Raw genomic sequence first — 23,949 nt, forward strand, 5'->3', positions numbered from 1 at the left:
TAACATCAAAGGGACTCACGATTGAAAACAATACACCAACATAAAAGAACTAAATGCAATTGAAGTATCTTTCTAACTTGTTATGAAAAAACTCTATAAGGGGAGGTATTGATCTCATTTTGTAAGCTTATTGGCCATATAGGCTGACAACATATCTTTAATCATTTGATTGACTCCTTCAATTTGACCATCAAATTGAGGATAAGGAAGTCATGCTCAAGGTAGTTTCCGACTTTTTAAAGAATTGAGTTCAAAAATATCTCGCAAACTTGCAATAAAATACATGCATATACTTTCTCTTTATTATTAAGAATATCTAGTAGATGCAAACGATCAATAGCTTTATGCCACTCCCCTTATTAAACTAACGTTGCAAACATTCGATTGCATAATTTTACACTTCATGGCATAGTTTAGGCCAAAGAAACATTATAAAGTTTAGAACAGGTGCTAGGTGTATTCTAGGGTGCCAACTTGAGTGTACCACGACACTATCAAGAACTTTTTTTTTTACCTCAAGGAGATCTAGATCACAAACCTTCCAACTATGGTAGAGCATCACATTATAAATGTGAAAGGTTGACATTAATGGTGTGGTATTTCTGATGGAATCAATACCAGCTTCAGATCTCATTCAATATCTTTTGAGTAAATAATCATTAAGGTATTTCCCTTGAAGTTGATGAAAAATATCATATTTTAGTTTAATGAAGCTAAGCATGTTAACCTCAAGAAAATGTCTAAGAGCATTAACAACTATGTTAATTGAATATTTGCAATAACAATGGAAAAATTAAAAGTCTTGGATTACATTTACCCATTGAGACATGGTTTGTTATGACCACAAAACGATTTCCATATAAATAATGTCTCCAAGTTTTAAGTGCATGAATGGTTGCAACAAGTTCTTTTTCTTGCACTTAATATCAACATTGAGTAGAATCAAGTTTCCTACTGTCAAAAGAAATAGGTTTTTGGTAAAGTATCTAGCATCATGCAAACGATCAATTAAATCATCAACAACATGTCTGAATGGATGCAAATTATTGATAGTCACTTTAATCAAAGATAAAATTTGACATACATTATCTATTACTTTTTCTTTACTAAGGTAGCTAACGCACCTCAAGGAGATTTATTATGACAAACATGACCCATCCTTAAGTAATCCTTGATTTGTGTTGTGATCTCATCCGCGTCAAGTTGATTAAGTTAATAAGATGGAATGTTCATATGAATAGCGATAGGTATGAGATCTATTTTGTGGTCAACATTACTAATATGTGGTCATTCATGTGGTATTTTCTTAGAAGAAAGATCTCTGAAATAAATATTTATGATTGGATTGAGTAATCTTTGTTCATGAAAATGTAATTCTTTCACATGGACATTAAAATGACAATATTGAATCACTAGATCAATCACACAACAGTGAAGTAGAGAACACGAATTTAATCAATTAAAGATATGAAAAGTTAGATTTTGAAAGAATTTTTGTATATTGAATAGTGTCACTATGTACTGCAAAAGTGATTGAATTGTTAATCTATAGACCTAAGAATAGCCTAGTATTACATCGGCATATCTCAATTTCCTCACATGGAAACGAAGCTTTTTTGCATATGAAGCTATGTAAATTAGTAATTACAAATGAACTTCACCATTCATGAATTGTAATCATCCATCTACTAAATGAACTTTATAAGTATGAACACTTATATCTATTCAAAGTCCCAACGTCGGTGCCAAGTAATCATCAATAAAATTGTGCAAGCTACCCGTATCAAAGAAGTAATGCATTGGAGATCCATTGATTTGACAAATTTCTCAGAGCAAGTCATTTGGTTCAAGTAAATGTTTGGGAAAAAAACATGGTCAATTGCTTGAATGTTGAGTTTGATTATCAATGATTTCAAGGAAGTCATTTTATGGTTGAAACTTGAAAGTTTTGCATTTTTGTTCTTGAGGCGAAGAAGTTTTGGTTTTCTGCTTGAATCGGTGACAATTGTCTTTTATGTGCCCCTCTTTTTTACAATATGCACATGAAAGGAGAATTCATGTAGCGTTTTGACCAACATAATTATGGTTAGATTTCCAACATTTCCCATTGAATAATTTGGGCTTTAGCCTATCAATTGACAAGGGTTTGGTTTGAACTGAACCGAACCGTGAAACCACAAAACCATAGCTCAATTCAGTTCAGTCTCAACAACATCTTCAAACATTTTAGGATCCTTATCCTACGCTATCCAATGATATTTCAAATTTGGGATAATATCATTGAGGAAACTAGTGATAACCCATTTTCTTCCACCATGCTTAATTTTTTAAAATTTTGTTTGTGTGTGATAAACGTAATTCTCAAAAGTCTGAAATGATTTATTAGATAGAGTTATTAGGTTTTGTGTTTCAATTTGAGAAAGTGATTGTAAAGTTAATTGTCATTTAAAGATACTGGAATCGATATACGTTGGTAGTACGTAGTACCCAGATGGTTGTTCCCCCCTCCCATTAGATGAAAGAGGGGCGTGAATGACATGAGACACATAGAGAACAAACATGTGGGCTATTGAGTGTAAGATAAATAAGTGATGTCGTCCATATGGAAGTAGGTAATGACTACCCGATAAAGGGACTAAAGTTGTGTACTGGATGACATTTTAACTAATGGAGTATATTCTTATTTGGTAAAAAAAAAGTTAATTGTCATTTTTTATTTTTTTTAAGTCAAGATTCACCGTGGTATTAATGAAAAGATGCCCAAAGGCTACAAAGTATCCATACAATATATTACAACCCTCCTACCCACATGAATCAACATGTCTAGTATTGGAAACCTCATGCATGGTCTTTTCAAGACGGGGGGCGGAAAAAGGCATCTTGGTGGAGCATATCTCCATTTTATTATGTCCCCAAAATAGGTCAAGACCTCTGCCTTTTCCAAATTTCTCGAAATTGTTGTTGCTTGCGAAACAGAACATCAAGCTCACCATGTATTGCCTCATATTGACCTCTTAGAGTATGTAGGAGCATCGACCATATCTCCTTGACTAACTCAACCACATTCAATTTGACATTCTGAAATACACACTTACATCTTGCCTTCCATAATATCCAAACTACTAAAGAAGATACAGTAGACCAAACCTTGTCTTCTTCCAAACAATGGATTGATGTAGTATAAGAGGCCTCCAACACATGTCTTCCATCAAAGAGGAGAAGAAAATCAACTCAGTCCCTTTCATAATTCTGTATTTCTTCAACCAACCTTCCCCATCTCACAAAACCCCATGTGTACACTTGTTTACCATAAATAGGATACGAAATTCTCACCCCTCTTTTCCATACTGCTCTAGCTATAAGACATATCCATAAAACATGGTGCGTTGTTTCATTGGGAAAACCACAATTGTCACATTTTAAGTTAATTGTCATTTAAAGATGTCAACCAAGTTATATTGACAACATCTTTGAAGCTTTTAGGATCTTTATCATGCCCTATCCAATGATAGTGTGAATTTGGAATGTCATTAAGGAAACAAACAATATTTATGTAAGTACAATCTCGACAATATCTTCAAAGGTTCTAGGATCCTGATCATTCACTATCCAATGATAATTCAAATTTGGGTCAATGTCAACTAAGATACATGTCAATCCTCTTCCTCAAGTCTCAATTTTTCAATTTGCCTTAGTGTATGATGAATGTAATCCTCAAGAGAGCGAAATGACTTACTATATAGATTCATTAGGTTTTGAGTTTCTTCACTTTTGAGAAGGTGGTTGTCGAAATTGTCATTGAAAGATGTCAACAAGGTTATCCCATGTATTGAGCATTTGCTTTACAGTTCGAGAATTATGCCACCAAGCGATCGCTTTCCCATCTAACTCAGAGCAATGTAGGTTATTTTAGTACTATCATGCTTAGGATGAATCTCAAGATGAGACTCCCAAAGACTTAGCCAAATGAAAATGCTTCATCTGTTTTTTCTTTCTTTCTTTTCTCTTTGAAGTGACTTTATAACAAATGAAGGTTCAACATGTTGGTCATTCTTTGTCTCGCCGTCCGTTCGCATATTAATACCACAAGCTTCGAGAATATGATAAAATTTCCAAAATTCCAAAATCTCATGTAAAGTCATATTGATGGAGTCTTGTCATTGATGGAAATAATTTCGAACAAGACAATGGATCAAGTAGGGTGTGGGGTCAACTCCTTTTGCGAAGGTCCCGCTAGCTTTTTCGTTCAAAGTTTGAACCATGAATAAACAATTGAGAATTTGGCAATTGTCAATAATTTATCTAAGGATATACATTATAAAATTGAAAATAATGAAAAAATATGTGTCTTAATAATTAACTAATGGTGAAATAAATAAGAAAACATCTCACATCAATAAGCCCATAAACATATAAGATGGTGATCAAGGTCATGTTATTGCACAACGACACGAGGTGACATAACATTCAATGTCTTCCCCTAATCTCTATCTTGTTGATGCATGGCGGCTCCCCGAGGCTCAACCATGTGTATTCACCATAAAATTATGTGTGGATTGTATTGGTGAAAATAACGTAAATTTGTATTGTTACCTAGCCTATGTTGCATATTATATGTATATGTGCGTCAATACACGTGTGACATGTAAACAACTTACATATGGATGCATGTATTTGTCTAAAGTCTCTTTGAAATATATACATAATTTTCTTTGTTATTATACACACTTTTGTTGTACGATCAATATTATATAACAATTTTGAAATATGTTGGTGGTTGACATTAGGTCTGTTATTAATGAGGTCGTGAGATTAAACACCACTTAACCAAGGGCCATGACTCAAATCAAGGCATAATCACATGTAAAACGATAACAATGTATGATTGTATGTACGCGCACAATATTTAACTTATAAGAACGTTAATAAAGATTAGTTCAAGATTGAAAATGTTGGGTTTATGATCAAATAAAAAATTAAAATCATAATCAAATCATCGATTAAGTAAAAAATCTAGTATTAAAATTGTAATGGTTGATTAATAAAATTCGTCCAAAGATATGTAACAATCAATGAAAATAATGTATATTCACATATAGATAAGATAACATTTGATAATAACGTTTATATCAAGATATTGATTAAATGTTGAGATATCAAATGTATATTAATGTTAAATTAGATTGTTGTTGAGTTATTATCATTGAATAGTTGATGGCTCAAAAGATTAAACAAAAAGGACAACCAACAACATACCTCGATCATTTATGATGATCTCTCTACGCAAGCCTTGGCTTATCGACAAACGTCTCAAGCAAATAGGAACACATCTCCACTAATTCCCAAAACACATGAATGTCTCATTAATCTTTTCATACAGAACAAAAGAGAAAGAAAGAAAGATATATTAACGTCTTCTAAGAGGTCAAAATGGCCTATAAGACCAAACAAGAGATTACATCTTAAGTGTTGTCTCGTCTTTGAGAACAACAAATTAAAATAAAATAAATATTACTCCGTAAATATAAAAGTATTTATCATGGCTCTGATATTAGACATAATTTGCAGGAACATCCAGTGGTCCTTGTGAGAGAGGCGAAAGGGTCAAAGAGTTACCCGGTGTGTGGTATCACGTCAACAAGCCATTCAAGAGGGAGACTCATAAAATTCAGAAGCTCAGTTCAATGAAGCCGCCAATTATCAGAGACAAGCAGTAGCACTTTCCCTTTGTAATTACATTGAAGCACATAATCAGCTGAAGATTACAAGGCGTTCTCTCCTAAGTGAGTGAGGGATGCACGAGCTAATTTTTTTTTTAAAGAAAAGATACTACATTAGTATTAAGAAACATCCTAAGGTTGTACATGAAATGCCTACATATAGCTAATTGCGCCCTTTTTTATCAAGGTTAAGTTCTAACTATCGACTTAAATCAATACTTTGATATAGAGTAAAACCACTCCACCTTGTCAAAAAAACACCTATAAAATATTCCTTTGTCCCATGTGGCATGAAACTCTAATCATTGTAACTCTACCTAGTGAGTATTACCCTTTATGTTATCCAAAGAACCTCCTTGATTGTACACAATCTCTAAACAAATCCTGGTAATAGTCTAAGCAGGTCTTCCCATCATATTTTGGAATACCTTCAAGCACATGTTCTTCTAACTATACCAAATCGTGGATCAAGCTAATTATGAGCATACTTATAAGAGATTAAAGAAAAGAATGGATTGAAGATGCTTATACACATTGACCATCATTGAGAGAAGGACATAAGACACAAAATACTATCAATGTCCCATGCCATTGAATATTAACTTATGTTGAAACCTTAGTAGTTGAATAACAAATCCGAATAAGAGAGCTTAGCCTCACCCAAAGGGTCTTGACAACATCTTAAGATGTCATCATAAAAGGGGGGTAGTTAGTCCCCTTTATATAACCCAAAATCTAAGTCTCCTAGACATGCACACGTGTCATAGATCCTTATGAGTTTATCCCAATTCCTACGATAACTAGTTTCCCAACTATGCTACCCTTTAATCCATCAAAACTAGCTATAGTGTTTTTCCTTAAGGTTTTGCCTATAACACACCCAACACAAATGTTAAAGTCAAAGGACACGAACAACAAGTATTGGATGCAATGCTAGTGTTAGAGATGATTGATTGAACTATTACACTCTTGATTATGGAACTAAAGAGACCAATGTTTTGGCATCTTTCTAAATGAGCCCCAACTCGGTGTCCCACCCAAAGAGGATAGATTTGACGTAGTTACAAAATATTCTACAAAGTACATGGACAACCATATGGATGGACGAGTTACCAAACTTGATCTAATTCTTTCATCTCCACATAGAAATCATTGTCGTTTTGAGGAAATCTGGGCAAAAGACTATTCTTTGAAGTGTGGGAAACCATTAGTATTGTAATGGTGTTTCAAACTAGAAGTTGCCAAAATGCTTGATTCATAATTGATGTCACTTTAACCATATTAATAAAGGTATGAAATTTGACACCATTCTCCTGACATCACTTAATGACTTTGTTTAACATTACATGTTATGCAGAAGCAAGTCCAAAAGATCCTCACTTGAGGTTCTTATTAGCATTATGCACCCGCAAGTTTCTAAAATGGAAAGATAAGGTATATAGGGAGAATGTCTTCTAACGACCTTTTTCTAAATTTTTCTGAAATGCTTTCAAAAGCGACATGTGTAGCTATATTTGAAATGTTTGGAAACACTCCATTTTTGCATATAAGTCTAGGGCTCAAGAACTTAAACCATTATATTGTATATAGCCTAGCATAAGGCAACTCCATGCATATGTACATCAAGATGATTGAATCTACATGTGTTTTGGTTTGAAATGGTAGAAAAGAACATGATGTGCATCAGTGAAGCTACCCCATTCTACAAAACTTTGTACTTTATATTGTTTCCTATGATTGTATGTGTTTCAATGACATAATTACATACCTAGGTAATGTCAAATTCTTGCGGCGCTACAAATCTTACTTCACTCCATGTCTGCAAGATATGAATGAGAATGTATATTGATGGAACGATTGTCCATTTGTACTAACATTGAAGAAAATTTGAAGGAGATAAATGAAGCTTTGTTCTTAGCATTGAGTGTCAATGAAAACACAACATGTTGAATTCACCAACTAGCCCAAGGTCAAGGAAATAAGTATGTGGGTCACTTTGACACTATATAGGTGGAAAAATCCACAAAGAAACTTGGGTCCCAATCACCCGATGTTTGATACAAAAATAAAAGAAAACAAAACTTTTTGGTGAAGTGACCCATTATGTGTTTGGGCAAAAGCCGTAAGATTGAACGGATCGAATGCCACATTGCACATTAAGGTTTGCTTAACAATAATGGTACATGCGTCATGGATATTATATATATTATATATCTATCTCCCTATTATAAAGTTAGGTACGTAGTATGCATACATATTATTCCATAAAGGTATTTGCATAGTGGACAACACCTAGTACTCAATCCATTTGTTCTATAGTGTGTTCAACCAAAAGTCATAAGATTGAACACCATCTGCCGCACTAAATCATCGTTTGCTTGACCATAATGGTACGTGGATGTATGTGTATATACATTAAAAAATGTAGCACGCACTATTTGTATGCTTGCATGCAACACACATATTTTAGTTATATCTTCCCCCATAGAGAAAGTTTTGGCACTAGCATTCCCATCCTATATTCTAGTGTTCTAGAATATGTTTACGCATCAAGACAAAAATCGAAGCAGATGTTTTTAATGTTTACAGCAAATGCAAATGGCCAAACAACGAAACAATGTGTAATTTAAATGTCTACAAAAAAATGCAGAACGGGTGCTTACAAAATATTCATTTGATATTTTTAAGTTCAAGACAAGGATTCACACATGGTTCGTTAACAACGCCAAGAGATACTACTCTCGAATCGAAGAGCTGATTCTGAGCTTACGAAGAGGTCTGGTGCGGTTATTCGTACACGTCGGGCCCAAGCATAAGATTGTGAGCCTTCCTAGAGGGATAAAGGGCAGGCATGCATAGGGGGATCAGATCGATGAGCCAACATCCTGGGGAGCAGGGGCGGCCAGGGTCCAAGGCTAAGAAGAACAAGAACCAAAGGTACAGACTTGTAGAGAGTTTTGTACGACTGGGCTATAAACTATTTTGGCAAGCGAGCTGCCATTCAGGGCATAAGTTGTATACATAATGGCAGGGGCTAACTAACTGTAGCTATCTATCTGGGCGCCGAAAGGGCTCTTCTCTGCCGCCCATTGCGCCCGAGCTTGTTAGCGGTTTTATGTGTGTTTACGGAAGAAGAAGAAGAAGAAGCTTCGATGAAGCCATCGTGACGGGTTCGATACTCCCTGGGGATTTCTATATGTACATACATTTTTCCTAATTATAATAAATTCATAGAAGAAGAAGAAGAAGAAGAAAAGGAAGAACTAAAAAAGGAAGAAGAAGAAGAAGGAAGGAAAGAAAGAAAACATAAAAGAAAAGGGGGAATCATATCCAAGAGTTAGTGATGAGTCAAAAAAGCTGAGGCTATGGAGCTTCTCCCCTTCTAAACCCTAATTCTCTCCATTCTCTGCTGCTTTACTCAGAAAAAGGAGAAGAACCCAGTGACCCTTTCATTCACTGGCGACAGCTAAAGTATCCAGCAAGAAGGGGGGGGGAAACTCACAGGGGAAACCCGGAAATCCCGCCATATCTATGGCAATGATGCCCTGTTCCCCTCTGAGAAGTCCCTCATTTTTCTTCATATGAAAAGGGTTTTGAGGAGGTATCCGTATTCCAGATGGAGTGATGTTGCAGAGAAAAATAGCCCGGATGCTCTAAGAAACCCTAGCTATGGCAGAAGACATTTTCCAAAGGAGAATTGATCCCTATTCTTCGTCTTCGTCTTCATCTTCACCTTCATCTTCGTCATTGCCTTCACAAATTCGTTGTTTACCGGAGGCAGTACTGGGTCACATATTTGGATTCATCGAAGAAGCATGTGATAGAAGCTCTATCTCCCTGGTATGCAAAGAGTGGTATTCGGTCGACAGGAAAACCAGAAAATCCGTCACCATTGCATCTTGTTACTCAATAAAACCCAGCCGCCTCACAAACCGATTTGAGTCTCTCGCGGCCGTCAAGATCAAAGGCAAACCAAGGGCTACAATGTTCCGTCTTTGTCCAGACGATTGGGGTGGTCATGCTGAACCATGGATCTCTGAGATCTCCAAACATTGCTCATCCATCGTGTCTGTCCACCTTCGTCGGATGATCGTCACTGACAAAGATCTCACATCTCTTTCAGCACGACCTGGCAACCTACTCCAAGTTCTTAAGCTTGAGAAATGCAGTGGATTTTCGACCCGCGGCCTTGAAGCCATTGCGAGGTCTTGCGGGTAAGCTTCTCTTTCTACGTCTCGTGTTTCAGTTTGAAAATTCAGAAGCACTATGCTATTCTTTTGGAAAATCGGAGCTTTGTGGTCATTGAATTGGGTGTAAGTGTTGGACTCACAGTTCATTTTGATGGGCCAAAATTATGTTCGTAATATGGGTCTCATAGTTAATTCTGGCCTTGTTTGTAACTTTTGTTGAAAATGTCACTTTGGCATGTAAAAAGATGCTTGTAACTTTGGTCTTATTAGTCAATTATATCTTTGGTCTTATAGATAATTTTGGTTCATAACTTTGACCTCATAGATCATTCAGGAGAAACATGTTGATGGCTGTCACTTTGCTCTCGTACGACAATTTTCTTTCATCTCTGGTCTCATAGGTCAATTTGAGGCTGCAAGATGGCGATTGTAACTTTGTTCTCTATCTCATTTTAGACCAAAAGATGGGTGGGTGTAACCTTAGCCTCATAGCTCATTTTGGTCATTTGCATGCCTTAACATCACTTTTTCTTTCAGTTCAATTCAGTCTCACAGATATGTCATGCACATACTCACAGAGGCATATCTCATTTTGGTCTTTTGTAAGCCATCATATTATATTTCATTTCATTTGTATCTGTCTCACGCATGCTTAGTGCACCTAACTTAGCAAACAAGAAATGGGGGAGTGAGTAGTTCGTGTGAATCACTTCTTATGAAAGATGAGTAATGTGAATCCATACGAGAGAAGGCATGAATACTCATTGAAGAAAAAAAACCAACCGTAAAAGGAGGGTGAAGGATCTCATGGTTATATGGGCGATATCTAATACATGTATGATGAGGTATCCAAAACCCTCATGACTAGTATTGGGTACCAGAACAAGTTTTGAGCATAAATAGTGAGATTGCAGTTAAAAGCTTCCTGCTTAGCATTTCCCAATATATTAGAAAGCTTCCATGTCTTCGTAAAGAACCAAAAGGGACATGGTCATTCATGTGGTCAAAGTCTGGTTCCTGAACTTCTAGTCTCTCTCTCTGTGCTATGTATGTATGTGTGTGTGAGTATGTGTATGTTAATATACATGCATGCATACAAACATACACATACTCACATACTCACACACACATACATACATCCATACATATATGTAGGGATATTATACATGGACATAACATGATAAAAACTAAGAGCTTCTTTCTACGAAAAGAGAAGATAAAATCAATGAATTGTATGTGAACTATGATAAGATGTCCATGAAATTTGCAATGTGAGCTCTTTGATGAGCCCTTTTTTTCCAGATCATTGAAGGTCCTTTTTCTAGAGGAGAGCGTTATTCAGAATGAGGGCAATGCATGGCTGCGTGAGCTTTCTCTCCACAATACATCCTTAGAAGTCTTAAATATCACAGGAACAGGCCTGGAAAATGTTGACATTGCCAATCTATCAAAAATAGCAACAAATTGCAAATCCTTGATTTCGTTGAAACTAAATGAACTGGAAGTAGAAGAGCTAAGTGAAGTTCTCAATAAAACTACAACGCTTAAAGAGCTTGGTGGAATTTGTGTGGGTAACTTTAATCCTGCTGATCAGCCCATGACAAGTTTTAAATTGCCAGCTGGCATTACGTCACTGGTTGGCCTCTACTATTTTGGCGTTAACGAAGGTGATGAATATGTGAACTCACTCATTCGACCCATTGCACCAGGTTTAAGGAAGTTAGATCTTCAATATTCATGTCTTAGCATAGATGGCCATTGCCAGCTCTTGGAACATTGTGCAAACCTTGAAGCTTTAGAGGTAAAAACAAACTTTTTCATTGCACATCATCAAATTTTCGGTTAGGGAAAACACCAAAGTACCCCAAATTTTTGGGATATTTACAAGAATACCCCTAAGTTTTCAAAAGTTACCAGAATACCCCCGTTGTCGCAGTAAATTTTAGCCTGCAGAGGGATATTCTGCCTATTGTTCCTGAAAACTTAGGGGTATTGAGGTAAAGATCGAAAAACACATTAGGGGTATTTTATTGTTTTACCGTCTCATTAATATGACTTCTTAATGTATGATTTGATCAATGTTTATCTTTATTTATTCAGTATGCAAACCAACATTATCTTACAGGTTTTCAACGCCATTGGTGACGAGGGTCTCGAGGTTATAGCAAAAAATTGTAAGAACTTACGTTGGCTCCGTGTGGAGCGTGGTGATAGAGATGTTCAACAAGGTTTCATAACTCAAAGGGGGCTCATATCCATTGCTCTTAATTGTCACCGACTGAAGTACATAGCAGCATATATAACTGACATAAACAATGCCGCCCTCACAACAATTGCAAACAACTGTCAGCAGTTGAAAGATTTCCGCTTGGTGCTTCTAGATGAAGACAACGATGTGTCTGAATATCCTCTTGATGAGGGGGTTAAGGCGTTGATGGAAAGATGTGTAGATCTGAATCGTCTTGGTCTTTATCTAAGACCAGGGTTCTTAACTGACAAAGGGATGGAAGATATTGGTATCTATGGTAAAAACCTCAGCTGGGTTCTTTTTGGTTTGCTTGGAGAAACTGATAATGGCCTAAAGCTTTTCGCAAATGGATGCCCCAACCTTAGGAGGCTTGAAATACGGGATTGTGTGTTTACTGAGGCTGCAATTACAGAGTCTATTTTGAAGATGAAGAATCTGAAATATGTCTGGATCCAAGGCTACAAAGCAACTGGAAATGGGCATGATTTGTTGCCTTTAACACGTGATTTCTGGAATGTAGAATTATTACAAGATCCTGATGCAATGGGAGAAGAGTCTGATGCTCCACCACAATTCCTAGCATATCGCTGCCTTACCGGAAAAAGGACCAACGTGTCAAGCTCTGTGACATGTCTTGGCTAAGTCTTTAGGCAATCATATCACAGTATCCTTCATGTTTTTAGAAGCCAACCAGCATTATGACACAGAATTTGGCAGCCTTAATTGGTGTTAACAATGTATAACTACCTGTAATTGCAGTCTGTAGTCAACCTCACCTCGAAAATTATGAGCCTGGTGAAAGTACCCTATGCGATAGTCCAAGTATGTTAGATAGATGTCAAGCTCTAGGCAGAATTGTAAACTTTATTTATCCACCTTATTTTTCCAAATTTCTCTCATCAAGCCTTGTCATAAGGCAGAGTTGTAACATTAGTATTAACAGCTCATTTTTCTAAGTATTTCCCTATTTGAAAATTATCATGAACATTGGTTCACCTTTATATGGTGCTCTTATATATTTAATGTCAGCCTTTCAAAACGTGTCTCGGCTATAAAGCTGTACAGGTTCTACCTATGGTCCACAATTTAGGATTGACTAACCCACGTCCAACTGCAGTTTACAAGTACAACAACAGGTGAGATCCCTCCAAGTAGGAATTATAAATCTAGGCATGTGCCTCAAAAGGAAGGTTATGGGCAATGTATAGAAAGAAACAAGTTTATAACATTGAGGTGGATAAGTTGCCATAATAAATAGCCTCTGTTGAAACAAATAGTTGAAATCTGTGAAGTTCTATGATAAATAGCCTATCGATGCCACATGGATCCTGGCATGACTAATATAATTTCTATCATTAATGCCCTGTAGGGTGTTCATATGATTCGGTTACAAACAAACACCATTACATGCTTATTTGCATTGTGTTCATCCAGTCTCAGACTTGGGGTCCTTCGTAAATGTCTTATCTATAGAATTAAAAGATGATATTATGTATGCTTCACTCTACATTAATGACTGAAAATTTCTATCACTAATGCCCAATGTTGTACTCTTATATGATTTGGTGGCTAGCAAACACTGTCTTTGCACACATTTGGACTGTGTTGATCCTATCTCAGACTTGGGAGTCCTTTGCAATGTCATATCCATATGGTCAAGAGATGTTATGTAAGATTCATTTTACATTAATGGTTTCAATGTTTTCACCTCCAAAGAGAACAGAAAGATGGTATTGCTCAATTAATATCCCAGCATCTACTTTAATAATTGATGTAGATTTGCCAAAATTCTCAGTGTGATGCAATAAATTTGTTTGTATTAAAAAAGAACAATTTTCTTCAATAATTTGCCCACCATCTATTTTAGAGATGGATATGGATATTCCAAATTCTTAACGTTCACATCTGATTACAATTAACCATATGGTCATGTTAAAAGAATCTTTCAATTATGCTCAAAGCGACATTGATAGGAGGGCATGTTAGATGGAACAATACAATGACGCAGCACTTGCTCCTGAGTCCTGATCGATGCATTTCTACTTTCACATCAACTAATAATTTGGAACTTCTACCATGCTTGTTCAGATACTCACAACCTTACATGAGGTTGGATTACTGAGACTTTGGTCCTTTACGGAAGCTTGAGACTCTGTCCTGAGCTTTCCGTCTTTCCCATAAATGTTTACGATTATTCATTCTGGTGGTAGGGATGTATTGTTTTCTTTGGAGGCCTAAGACAGCCTGCATGTTCCTTTGTGCTCTTACTTCAAGTTTTTCATCTAATATGAACCTAAGTTTTCTATATGTGAGTTCATCAGGTAGTTGATTCTCCATGCACATCTCTTCATGGTATTTGAATGCAGTTGAGAAGTCACGTACGCGAAAAAGAGAGTATATGAGTGTCGTGTAGGTAAAGGAATCAGGATGGAGACCTTTCTCTCGCATCTCTTTCAAAACTTCAGGTAATTTTGAATGTCGAAAACCTCGAGCATATGCATTGATGAGCATATTGTAAGTCTTCCTATCTGGCTTATAACCAATTTTATTGAACTCATACATCACATCCCTTGCTTCAGCATAACATCCTTGTTTTGCAAAGGCATCCATTAGCACATTAAACGTAACCCGTGTGCCAATACACTTATGGTGTCGCATCTCTTTCCAGATACGCTTTACATTGTCCACATCGCCCGCTTGCCTATATCCATGTAACAAAGAAGTATATATCTCTACAGTGGGAATAAACCCTTCCCGGAGCATATTTTGGAATGTATATTCTGCTTTCTTATGCCACCCACTCTCAGCGAAGGCATGGATAAGAGCCGAATATGATACTATATTCGGAGAGACTCCATTCTTTTTCATTCGTAAAAAAGTGGCTGATGCTTTTTCACTGAGGGCACGCCTTCCATAAGCAGTCATCAATGTTGTATATGACTGCACAGTCGGCTTAAGACCTTTCTCAAACATCTCTTCCAGTATAGCTTCTGCAGTTTCAAATTGTCCTTGGTTTGCATAGGCAGCAATCAAGGAATTGTACGTAACCACCGACATTTGGACCCCTTTTGCTTTCATTTCTGAAATCAGTCCTTCAGCCTCCTCCAGCATGAATGCTTTTCCGAATGAATCTATCATTATGTTATATATGGTAACGTTCGGGATCAAATTCCTCCTTTCCATTTCTGCCATCAACTTGAGGCCTTCTTCTAACATCCCCCTTTGACAAAATGCTTTAATAAGTACCCCAAATACCTCATGCCCAGCAAAAACATTCTGTTCTTCCATGTCACAAAAGATCCTCCAGATAGTTTCTACATCAAGACCTCTCTGATGAGCCAAATTTATCAAAATACAGGAAGTGACGCTATCCGGTTCAATTTGTTTTTTGGACATCTCTCGAAAAACCTCCTCAGCGTCATCAAACCTGTAATTTATATTTGATGAGCCAAACTTAAGCTGACACTAAATAGGATAAAATATAGTGACTAAAGATGAAATACCTTCGATGTTTTGAAAGGGCAGACAACAAAGCATTGAAGACTTGCACAGAGAGCAACTCATTGCAATCTTTTAAATTTTCAAACAGCACAATAGCTCTATCCACCATATTTGCTTCCCCTAACATTGTGAAAATTGTGCATAAACTTCTAGGATCAAGCAAGCTGGGTGTGTGAAGTCGCATCCACTCAAAACAAGAGAGGGCAGGCCAATAAAGGCCCTCCTTCATAAGCCTATAAAGTATGGCATTTCCACAAATCACATCTATTCGGCCATAGAAGTCATCTAATTTTTCTTGCAATGTCACATTTTTTGGCAGACCTTTAGCAATGCCGAGAACATTGTTTATAGTTTCACCATATGATTCTTCAGAAAGAGTTGGAGCTTTAGCATTGCTTTCTTCTTCATACTGCCAAAGTTTTTCCCATGAACGAGATACCCCATGTCTATTCAGATGTGTTCTTCTGTTAATGACATTGTTCCGACTAAATGTATTGTTTGTACAAGCCCTCCCAACGCTACTTGCTTCCCTGAGTTCATCAGACGCTGCTTTGAGCATGTTTGTGGATGGCCAACCTGAAGTGGAAGGAAAGTTCTCCATGATGAGGATATCAGCATTTTCTTCTTCTAATTTGGCAAGGTCTAATACAGAAGTGTAGAGTTGAGTATGATCTCTGCCCTCATTTGGTGTGAATCCAATGTGATTAGCAGAAGTTTCACTCTCTTCAATACCCAAATTAGTATCGCTTGAATTTCCATTCAGTGTGAAACTGTGGTTAGTAGCACACTTCCCTTCTTGGATGCCTGAATTAGTATCTCTCAAATCTAATTCCTGTTCGAAACTCAAGAGAGCATCATCTTGTGCAGTAACCAATCCAGACTCATACTTGTCCTCTCTAAAAAGCCTCATTCTGTAATGACCTGAATCCTCCCCTGCATCATAACACTCATATATAGTCATTTATTTTCAAGTAACATTTTGAGGGCCTATTTCTAAGCAAAAGGCATTAAGATGATCGTCTTTCCTTACACAACATGAGACGTCCCTTGCATTAAAAAAATTCATTTCTATCTTTTTTATAGCAATGGAAGCATCAGTTTAAGGATCAAACACCATGTAAAATGCATTAACATGAACCATATTCCAGTATATGGCATGAGACTTGCTCTGCATCAGAGAACTCATTTGTGCTCATCTTTCCAGGAATGCAGGAATCAATTTTAGGACGCTTTTCCATGTAAAATGCATCCATATGAATATATTCTGCCATATGATATGAGACGACCGGTGCACCCAAACATCCATTTCCAGTCATATCTGCTTCACTAAAAGTGTCATTTTTAATGACCAATCTTTATGTGAAAGTGCATAGATATGACAAAGTTCTATTGTGGATCAAAACATTCATTCCTATTCATCTTACCCTTACTGGAATTCCCACCCGAGTCCTGACCCATTTCCAAGAAAACAATGCATAGATATGAACATATTCTACGATATGCGTAACACCAGCACTCGTTCTAGTCATCTTAAATGCAAAGATATGCAAATTTCCTCCGCTGTCTAAATTCTTCCACGAATATGATTTTAAACCAGAAATTTTGACATACCATTCGGAAAGAGAGGAATTGGGTGACCTGATTCATGTTTCAATGTAGGGGTTAAAGGCAGATTATCCTTCTTGATGTGGGTTTTAGAGGGATTTGCTTGAGCTTTCTCCAGTATGTGAAGGAACAGAGTATTTTGAGACTGCCGCTGAAGAAGAGATGTATGAGGCTGAAGGTCATCTGGAAGAACACTGCAGAGAGGAGAATGAAGAAAATCCATAATCCTCATCTTCCTTCTCCTTCTCCTTCTCCTTCTTGCTTTCTTCCTTATGTGAAGATGTACTCAGAGTAAGAGTCAAATTTCAATACACACAACACACTAAGATAGGAATATGTTATATATGTATATGTATGTGTATGTGTATGTGTATATGGATATGTGTATGTGTATGTGTATATGTGTATGTGTATGTATGTGTATATGTGTATGTGTATGTGTATGTGTATGTGCATGTGTGTACATATATGTATACAGTATGTCTATGTCTATGTCTATGTCTACACTAAGATAGGAATATGTTATATATGTATGTGTATGAGTATGTGTACGTGTATGTGTATGTGTATGTGTATGTGCATGTGCATGTGCATGTGCATGTGTGTATATGTATACAGTATGTCTATGTCTATGTCTATGTCTACACTAAGATAGGAATATGTTATATATGTATGTGTATGTGTATGTGTATGTGTATGTGTATGTGTGTATATGTATACAGTATGTGTATGTGTATGTGTATGTGTATGTGTATGTGTATGTGTATGTGTGTTTTGGTTCTATCTATCTATATCTATCTTTATCACGCTAGAAATAGAGAGAGACACAAAACGACCACACCAGATGTGTCACATGTGCTTTTTGGCCGCCCATCAACAAACAACGACAACGACAACGACAAGAGGACGCCTATATAAGAAAAGTGACTAAGAGAGTGCATACAAGTACGACAAACAGAACAAACACATACATTGCCTTTGATTCTTGTCACCTAAAACTTATCATAGATAGACATTATATATATATATATATATATATATATAGATATAGACCCAAACCCACACCATCTTCTTATCATGAAGAAGAAGATGATGATGCCAGTCCGGCAAGATCCCACCGCCATGATCGCGCTCGCCTTCACGCTCGCGCTCGCCGTATTGAAATCATCAGCATTGACCCCACCTCCTCCTCCTCCGATGGCCCCTGACTCCCCTCCGGGCCTCCTCCTAGCTTCGGGCGCCCCGAGGCCTTTGTTTTGCGGCTCCTCCGACTTCACCACCATGTTCGCGCTCGGCGACTCCACCACCGACACCGGAAACGCCATCCATAGCCCCCAGCGCGCCGTCTTCCAGCTGGCGGCCCAACCGCCCTACGGCTCCTCCTACTTCGCCCGCCCCACGGGCCGCTTCAGCGATGGCCGCATGATGGTGGACATCGTGACCCAAGCGCTCCACCGAGACTTGTTACCCCCGCATCTGGGCCTCTCCTCCAACCTCTCCCACGGAAGCCAGAACTTCGCGGTGGCCGGCGCCACCGCGCTGCCCGCCCCGGACCTCGCCCGGCTTGCCTCCGGCGCCGCCTCCGTCACCCCCTTCTCATTGGGCGTCCAGGTCTCATCGCTCCTCGGGGTAGACTTCGACGGCGACGCATTGGTCTTCGTGGGCGAGATCGGCGGCAACGACTACAATTACGCCTTCGCCAAGCGCCTCCAGCCCCCCCAAGTCATGGCCCTCGTCCCACACGTCGTCGCGGAGGTGGAGCGGCAGCTCAATCGCCTCCTATCATCCCAGCCGCGAGTGAAGAAGATGATCATCTTGGGCCAATTCCCCTTGGGTTGCATCTCTCTCTACCTCGGCCAGGCCGCCGCGAACAACACCACCAACAACAACATGACATTCCCTCTCGATAGCCACGGATGCATCGCGCCCATCAGCGCCGTGACCGACCTCCACGACAAGCTCCTCAAGCTCTCCGTGGCGGAGCTCCGCCGGAAGCACCCCCACGTAGAGATCGTGTTCTTCGACCTCGGGCCCGCGTATCTCGACGTGCTAGACCACGCCGCGGGCTTTGGGTTCTTGGAGACGGCGATGCCGTGCTACCTATCCGAGACACTCTTGCGGTTGTTACCGGGCATTGTTGGCCCAATGAGCAGCAGCGATGGTAGTTCCATGGCGGCTACTGTGACCGGTGGAGGCGGCAAAGTTTGTGCGCATCCGGCCAATTACTTTAGTTGGGACGGTATCCACCTAACCGACGCGATGCACCGAGCCCTCGTGTCTCGCTTCCTCTACACGAGCCCTAGCGGCGGGTCGTATGCCGAGCCTCACCCCAACTTTCTTACACCTTGTGTTTAGACCGGACGCGTGTGCCGTGCCCCTGTCGTGGGGCCACGGTAATGCCACTACTGCCCACACCCTTGTCCATAGATAAATACACATAGTCCATATTATAAATAAGTGTTTGTAAACCTATATATATATATATATATATAGAGAGAGAGAGAGAGAGAGTAGACAAATTAGATTCAGATATTATAGAGCATTTGGCTTCATCTTATTCGATGGGATGCGATGTCCCACGTGTTTGTTATTTTCACATTCATATGTCGGAGCTCCAGGTGCCGATATTTTAAGCATGTATGTTGTTTGTCTTTGTAATATAATACAATGGTCTTGTAAGTAATACCATGCCTTGTCACATATGTACTACTGGTAATTGTTAGCATTGTACTTTGCAAGGATTGGATAATCAAGTATGTCTAAAAACAAACAAAGCTTAGATGATTTTGATGAGTTCTGAGCATCTATGAGGTCAACTCTTATGAGAGGTACATATACCATCACAAGTTAACATATGTTCTTTCCCATGCCCAAAAAGATAGTTTGATTGCTAATCATGGTTGTCCAACATTGGATGTTTGGATTGTGTGATCCAATGTTCTTTTACTGTTCAGTATTCAGTTTTAGTGTGTCATAAAAGGCCTTGTGAGTTTGTTCACATGAACACGACCATAACAATAGTGACATGGAACATTACATGATGTTTTTTATATTCCTTCTTAATGAGGTGCGGGTGTGGGGTGTAGTAGGGGTGTGAAGGTTGCGTGAGATTCAAACCTAACTTATAGGTCATCGAGTTTGATTAAGTGCCCCCCCCCCCCCCATTGTAACCCCATATGGATTAATATGATCTCTGTCTTTGCTCTTAACTCTTCACCATCGCCATCTTTACTTCTTTATCAACTCATAATCACACAAAGAGGAGCATATACTTCCAAGGTATTCACAAACAATGTATGTGCATATAAGCCAGAGCTCTCATCCACAAGTTGGCGAGCCACATGTGGCATGAACTGGACTAGAGAAAGATCAAAAGTCAATGGAATGGGATTGGCCTCCTCATATGCCCTATGACTCTGTTAAGCGAGCAAGCTCAACTAGAGCCGGATTGGACGAAGATTGATCGGCTAGGCCGGATCCACGGGGAGTCGGTTGGCCGTTAAGGTCTATATTTCTATTTTAGTAAAAACACGAATATTATAAGTTGTTAGTCTCAGGTTCCGTTAATGAGCATTCAAGTATTTATCAGTACTTGTGTCAGCCCACTCATTAGGACATGTATATAAAGTGCTCTCTGAGCACATTCGTTTGTACTGAGCATTTTGAATTAGTTTGGAGAAAACAAACTATTTGAACTTGGAATTTCGGAAACAACAATAGCCCATTATTGATGTAAGTTCGTCGGCTAAAACACGAATGCTGAAATGATATCTGTGTAACAATGTTGGCAAAATCTCAAAAGAACATTGAGGTATACGTATTGACATCTCGTAAATGAGAGCACGTCGAAGGGAAATATGTTGTATACAAATTATCATTGTTTACGTAGTTATTTTGCTCATTAGTTAGCACATTCAATGCACTCGAATGATATAACAAACAAAGAGCAGAATTTATCATTGTAAATTCTCAAATATGTCATCTCATTCTCATTTATGTTAAGACTCTTTCCATTCTTTTTCATTGAATGACGATTTTTTTAAGGCACTGCTCTACTATTCCTCTCATTTCTATTGTAATGGTTGTGAGTGCATGTGCTAAAAGGCCGATAAAAAGAGAAAATATGGTAGAAAAGGTCACAAAAGGATTATTCTTTATCTTTCATTGATCAAATAGTCCCACTTCTAATCCATCTCTTCTCTATCTCCTTTTTCCGACCGTACACGTTGGGTAAGAAATATACATCCATTCCCCTTAACGTAGAATACCCCTCTATTTTCCAAGTTCCAAAACATACTTGTCATTTTTCAAAATTCTCTTCAAATAATAGTTCTCTCCCTCAACACATTTTCCCCTCCTCTAGAAAACATTGGTGATAAACGAAAGAGAATGAGAAATTTGTCATTGGACATGCAATGTAGAGATATTGTAGAGAGTACTTTGAGAATTCCAAAAAATGAGTACTTTGGGAGGCGTAAATTTTGTAGAGAAAATGGTGGGTTAACTCATAATTGGATGTGTTAGGCATTGTGTGAGCAGCCCTTGCATATTTGGCATAACAAAGATTGTCTAATATTATGTTGAGGCACAACCTTGACAAATAACACACACACACACACACACAAATAAAAAAAACAGTATACTTGCAATGTGCTCATTAAAAATGTGCACACGCATGCACACACGAGGGAAGCTTGAGTTTGGTGAGTTGGTTGGCAACATGTAGTATGATAAGATCGGTTTGTATTGGTGTCGTGAAATCCTTCTTGGTAAAGTGAGTGGATGGACAAGAGGGATTAATCAATGCAATCGATGACTCGTCCTAGGGTTCATCATGTAGGGTTTGGGAATGAGGATTATGATATGAGGTTTGGAGTCTGGGATTTAGGCCTTTGCGATTACGTTTAGGGCTTTCAAGACATAAGGCATATTTCTCAATCCATTATTTTGCATACAATCTTTATCTGATTTGAGACGAGATGCGAAGATGGAGACAACAAATTACGTACAAGGAAATGGACGGTAAGTTATCTATCGGACGAGTTTTAGAGTTGGATCCAAAAGGATCCTTGATGGCAACCCATGTGTGTGGTACACACACAAACTCTGACTTCAATGAATCAAATTGTACTAGACACCACCAAGGATGCAAGTGATGGTTATCTACATAACAATATATATGGTACATGTGGAATGCAAAAACGCATATATGTGTGTGTGTGTGTTTTGATTCTATCTAGCTATCTATCTATCTACATCTATTTTGTGTTTCGATTCTATCTATCTTATCACCCTAGAAATAGAGAGAGAGACACACACAAAACGACCACACCAGATTTGTCGCATGCGCTTTTTGGCCGCCCCTCCAAACCCCCCAAAAACAACAAGAAGAGGACACGTATATAGGAAGAGTGAATAAGAGAGTGCGTACAAGTACGACAAATACACACACAACAAACACATACATTCTCTTGGATTCTTTTCACTTGAGATTTATCATAGATAGATATTATATAGACCCAAACCCACCATCTTCTTATAATGAAGAAGATGATGGTGTCCTTCCGGCAAGCCATCGTCGTCACCCGCACTCGCCCTCGCCCTTGCCCTATTGAAATCATCGGCATTGACCCCACCTCCTCCGGTGGTGCTGGCCCCCGACTCACTGGGCTTCCTGGCTTCGAGCACCCCCGAATGCCTTTGTTTTGCCACTCCGACTTCAGCACAATTTTCGCGCTTGGAGACTCCACCACCGACACTGGCAACACCATCCATAGCCCCTGTGCGGCTTCTCCTACTTCGACCGCCCCACCGGCCACTTCAGCGATGGCCGCGTTATACTTGAACCTCTCGGCCCTTGCGCTCCACTGAGATGATGATGACGTGCTACCTATCGGAGACACTCTTGCGGTTGTTACCGGGCATTGTTGGCCCAATGAGCAGTGGTGGAAGTTCCATGGCGGCCACTATGACCAGTGGAGGCGGCAAAGATTGTGCGCATCGAGCCAATTACTTTAGTTGGGACGGTATCCACATCCTTGTCCATAGACAAAAACACATAGTCCATATTATAAATAAGTGTTTGTATATCTATGTATAGAGAGTAGACAAAGTAGATTCAGATATTATTCAACATTCGATTTTATCTTATTCGATCGGATGCGAAGCCCCACGTGTCTGTTATTTTCACATTCGGATGTCGGAGCTCTGGGTGCCGATATCTTATGCATGTATGTTGTTTGTCTTTGTAATATAATACAATCGTCTCGTTAATACAATGCCTTATCACATATGTACTAATGGTAATTGTTAGCATTATACTTTGCAAGGATTGCATAATCGGGTCTGTCTGTCTAAAAACAAACAAAGCGTAGATGCTTTTGATGAGTTCTTAGCATGTATGAGATCAACTCTTATGAGAGGTATATATATCATGACAAGTTAACATATGTTCTTTCCCATGCACAAATATTGTGTTGTGTAAAGGCGTCCCTCCTTGCGGGGGAGTCGGTCGAAAAGTCGACTTGAGTGTCGACTGGTCGAAATCGGCCGAAAAGCCGAAAAGAGTCGAATTACTGAAATCGGCCGAAAAACCGAATTACCGAATTTGGTCGAAATTCGGAAAGTAAAAGAATAGTCAGTTGCGAAGAACCGAATCGGCCCCACGTGTCTGTTATTTTCACAT

At 38.7% G+C, this 23,949-nt stretch overlaps 3 protein-coding genes across 4 annotated transcripts; 2 read left to right on the plus strand and 1 right to left on the minus strand.

The window, feature by feature from the left end:
• Positions 1 to 9,020: 9,020 nt before the first annotated feature.
• Positions 9,021 to 13,159, plus strand: LOC147855103 (coronatine-insensitive protein homolog 1b-like). The gene is made up of 3 exons (XM_087330271.1): positions 9,021 to 9,934; positions 11,213 to 11,711; positions 12,036 to 13,159. Exons 1-3 carry the CDS (start codon positions 9,390 to 9,392, stop codon positions 12,798 to 12,800), a joined length of 1,809 nt encoding a protein of 602 aa, XP_087186397.1. The 5' UTR covers positions 9,021 to 9,389; the 3' UTR covers positions 12,801 to 13,159.
• Positions 13,160 to 14,015: 856 nt separating this feature from the next.
• Positions 14,016 to 17,551, minus strand: LOC147855104 (uncharacterized). Of its 2 annotated transcripts, none has more exons than XM_087330270.1 (3): positions 17,298 to 17,551; positions 15,662 to 16,592; positions 14,016 to 15,585 (listed from the first exon to the last, which is right to left on the minus strand). In XM_087330270.1, exons 1-3 carry the CDS (start codon positions 17,494 to 17,496, stop codon positions 14,274 to 14,276), a joined length of 2,442 nt encoding a protein of 813 aa, XP_087186396.1. In that variant the 5' UTR covers positions 17,497 to 17,551; the 3' UTR covers positions 14,016 to 14,273. The 2 variants fall into 2 exon arrangements, with proteins under 2 accessions (XP_087186396.1, XP_087186395.1); XM_087330269.1 differs by having other exon boundaries at positions 17,271 to 17,551.
• Positions 17,552 to 18,386: 835 nt separating this feature from the next.
• LOC147855105 (GDSL esterase/lipase At1g28600-like) lies at positions 18,387 to 19,619 on the plus strand. Its single transcript, XM_087330585.1, has one exon. It carries the CDS (start codon positions 18,387 to 18,389, stop codon positions 19,617 to 19,619), a length of 1,233 nt encoding a protein of 410 aa, XP_087186711.1.
• Positions 19,620 to 23,949: the final 4,330 nt, after the last annotated feature.

The sequence above is a fragment of the Azolla caroliniana genome, unplaced genomic scaffold, assembly GCF_043228905.1.
Source record: "Azolla caroliniana isolate FFs.n. ecotype wild unplaced genomic scaffold, voAzoCaro1.0.p SCAF_14, whole genome shotgun sequence".
Classification (NCBI taxonomy): Eukaryota; Viridiplantae; Streptophyta; class Polypodiopsida; order Salviniales; family Salviniaceae; genus Azolla; species Azolla caroliniana.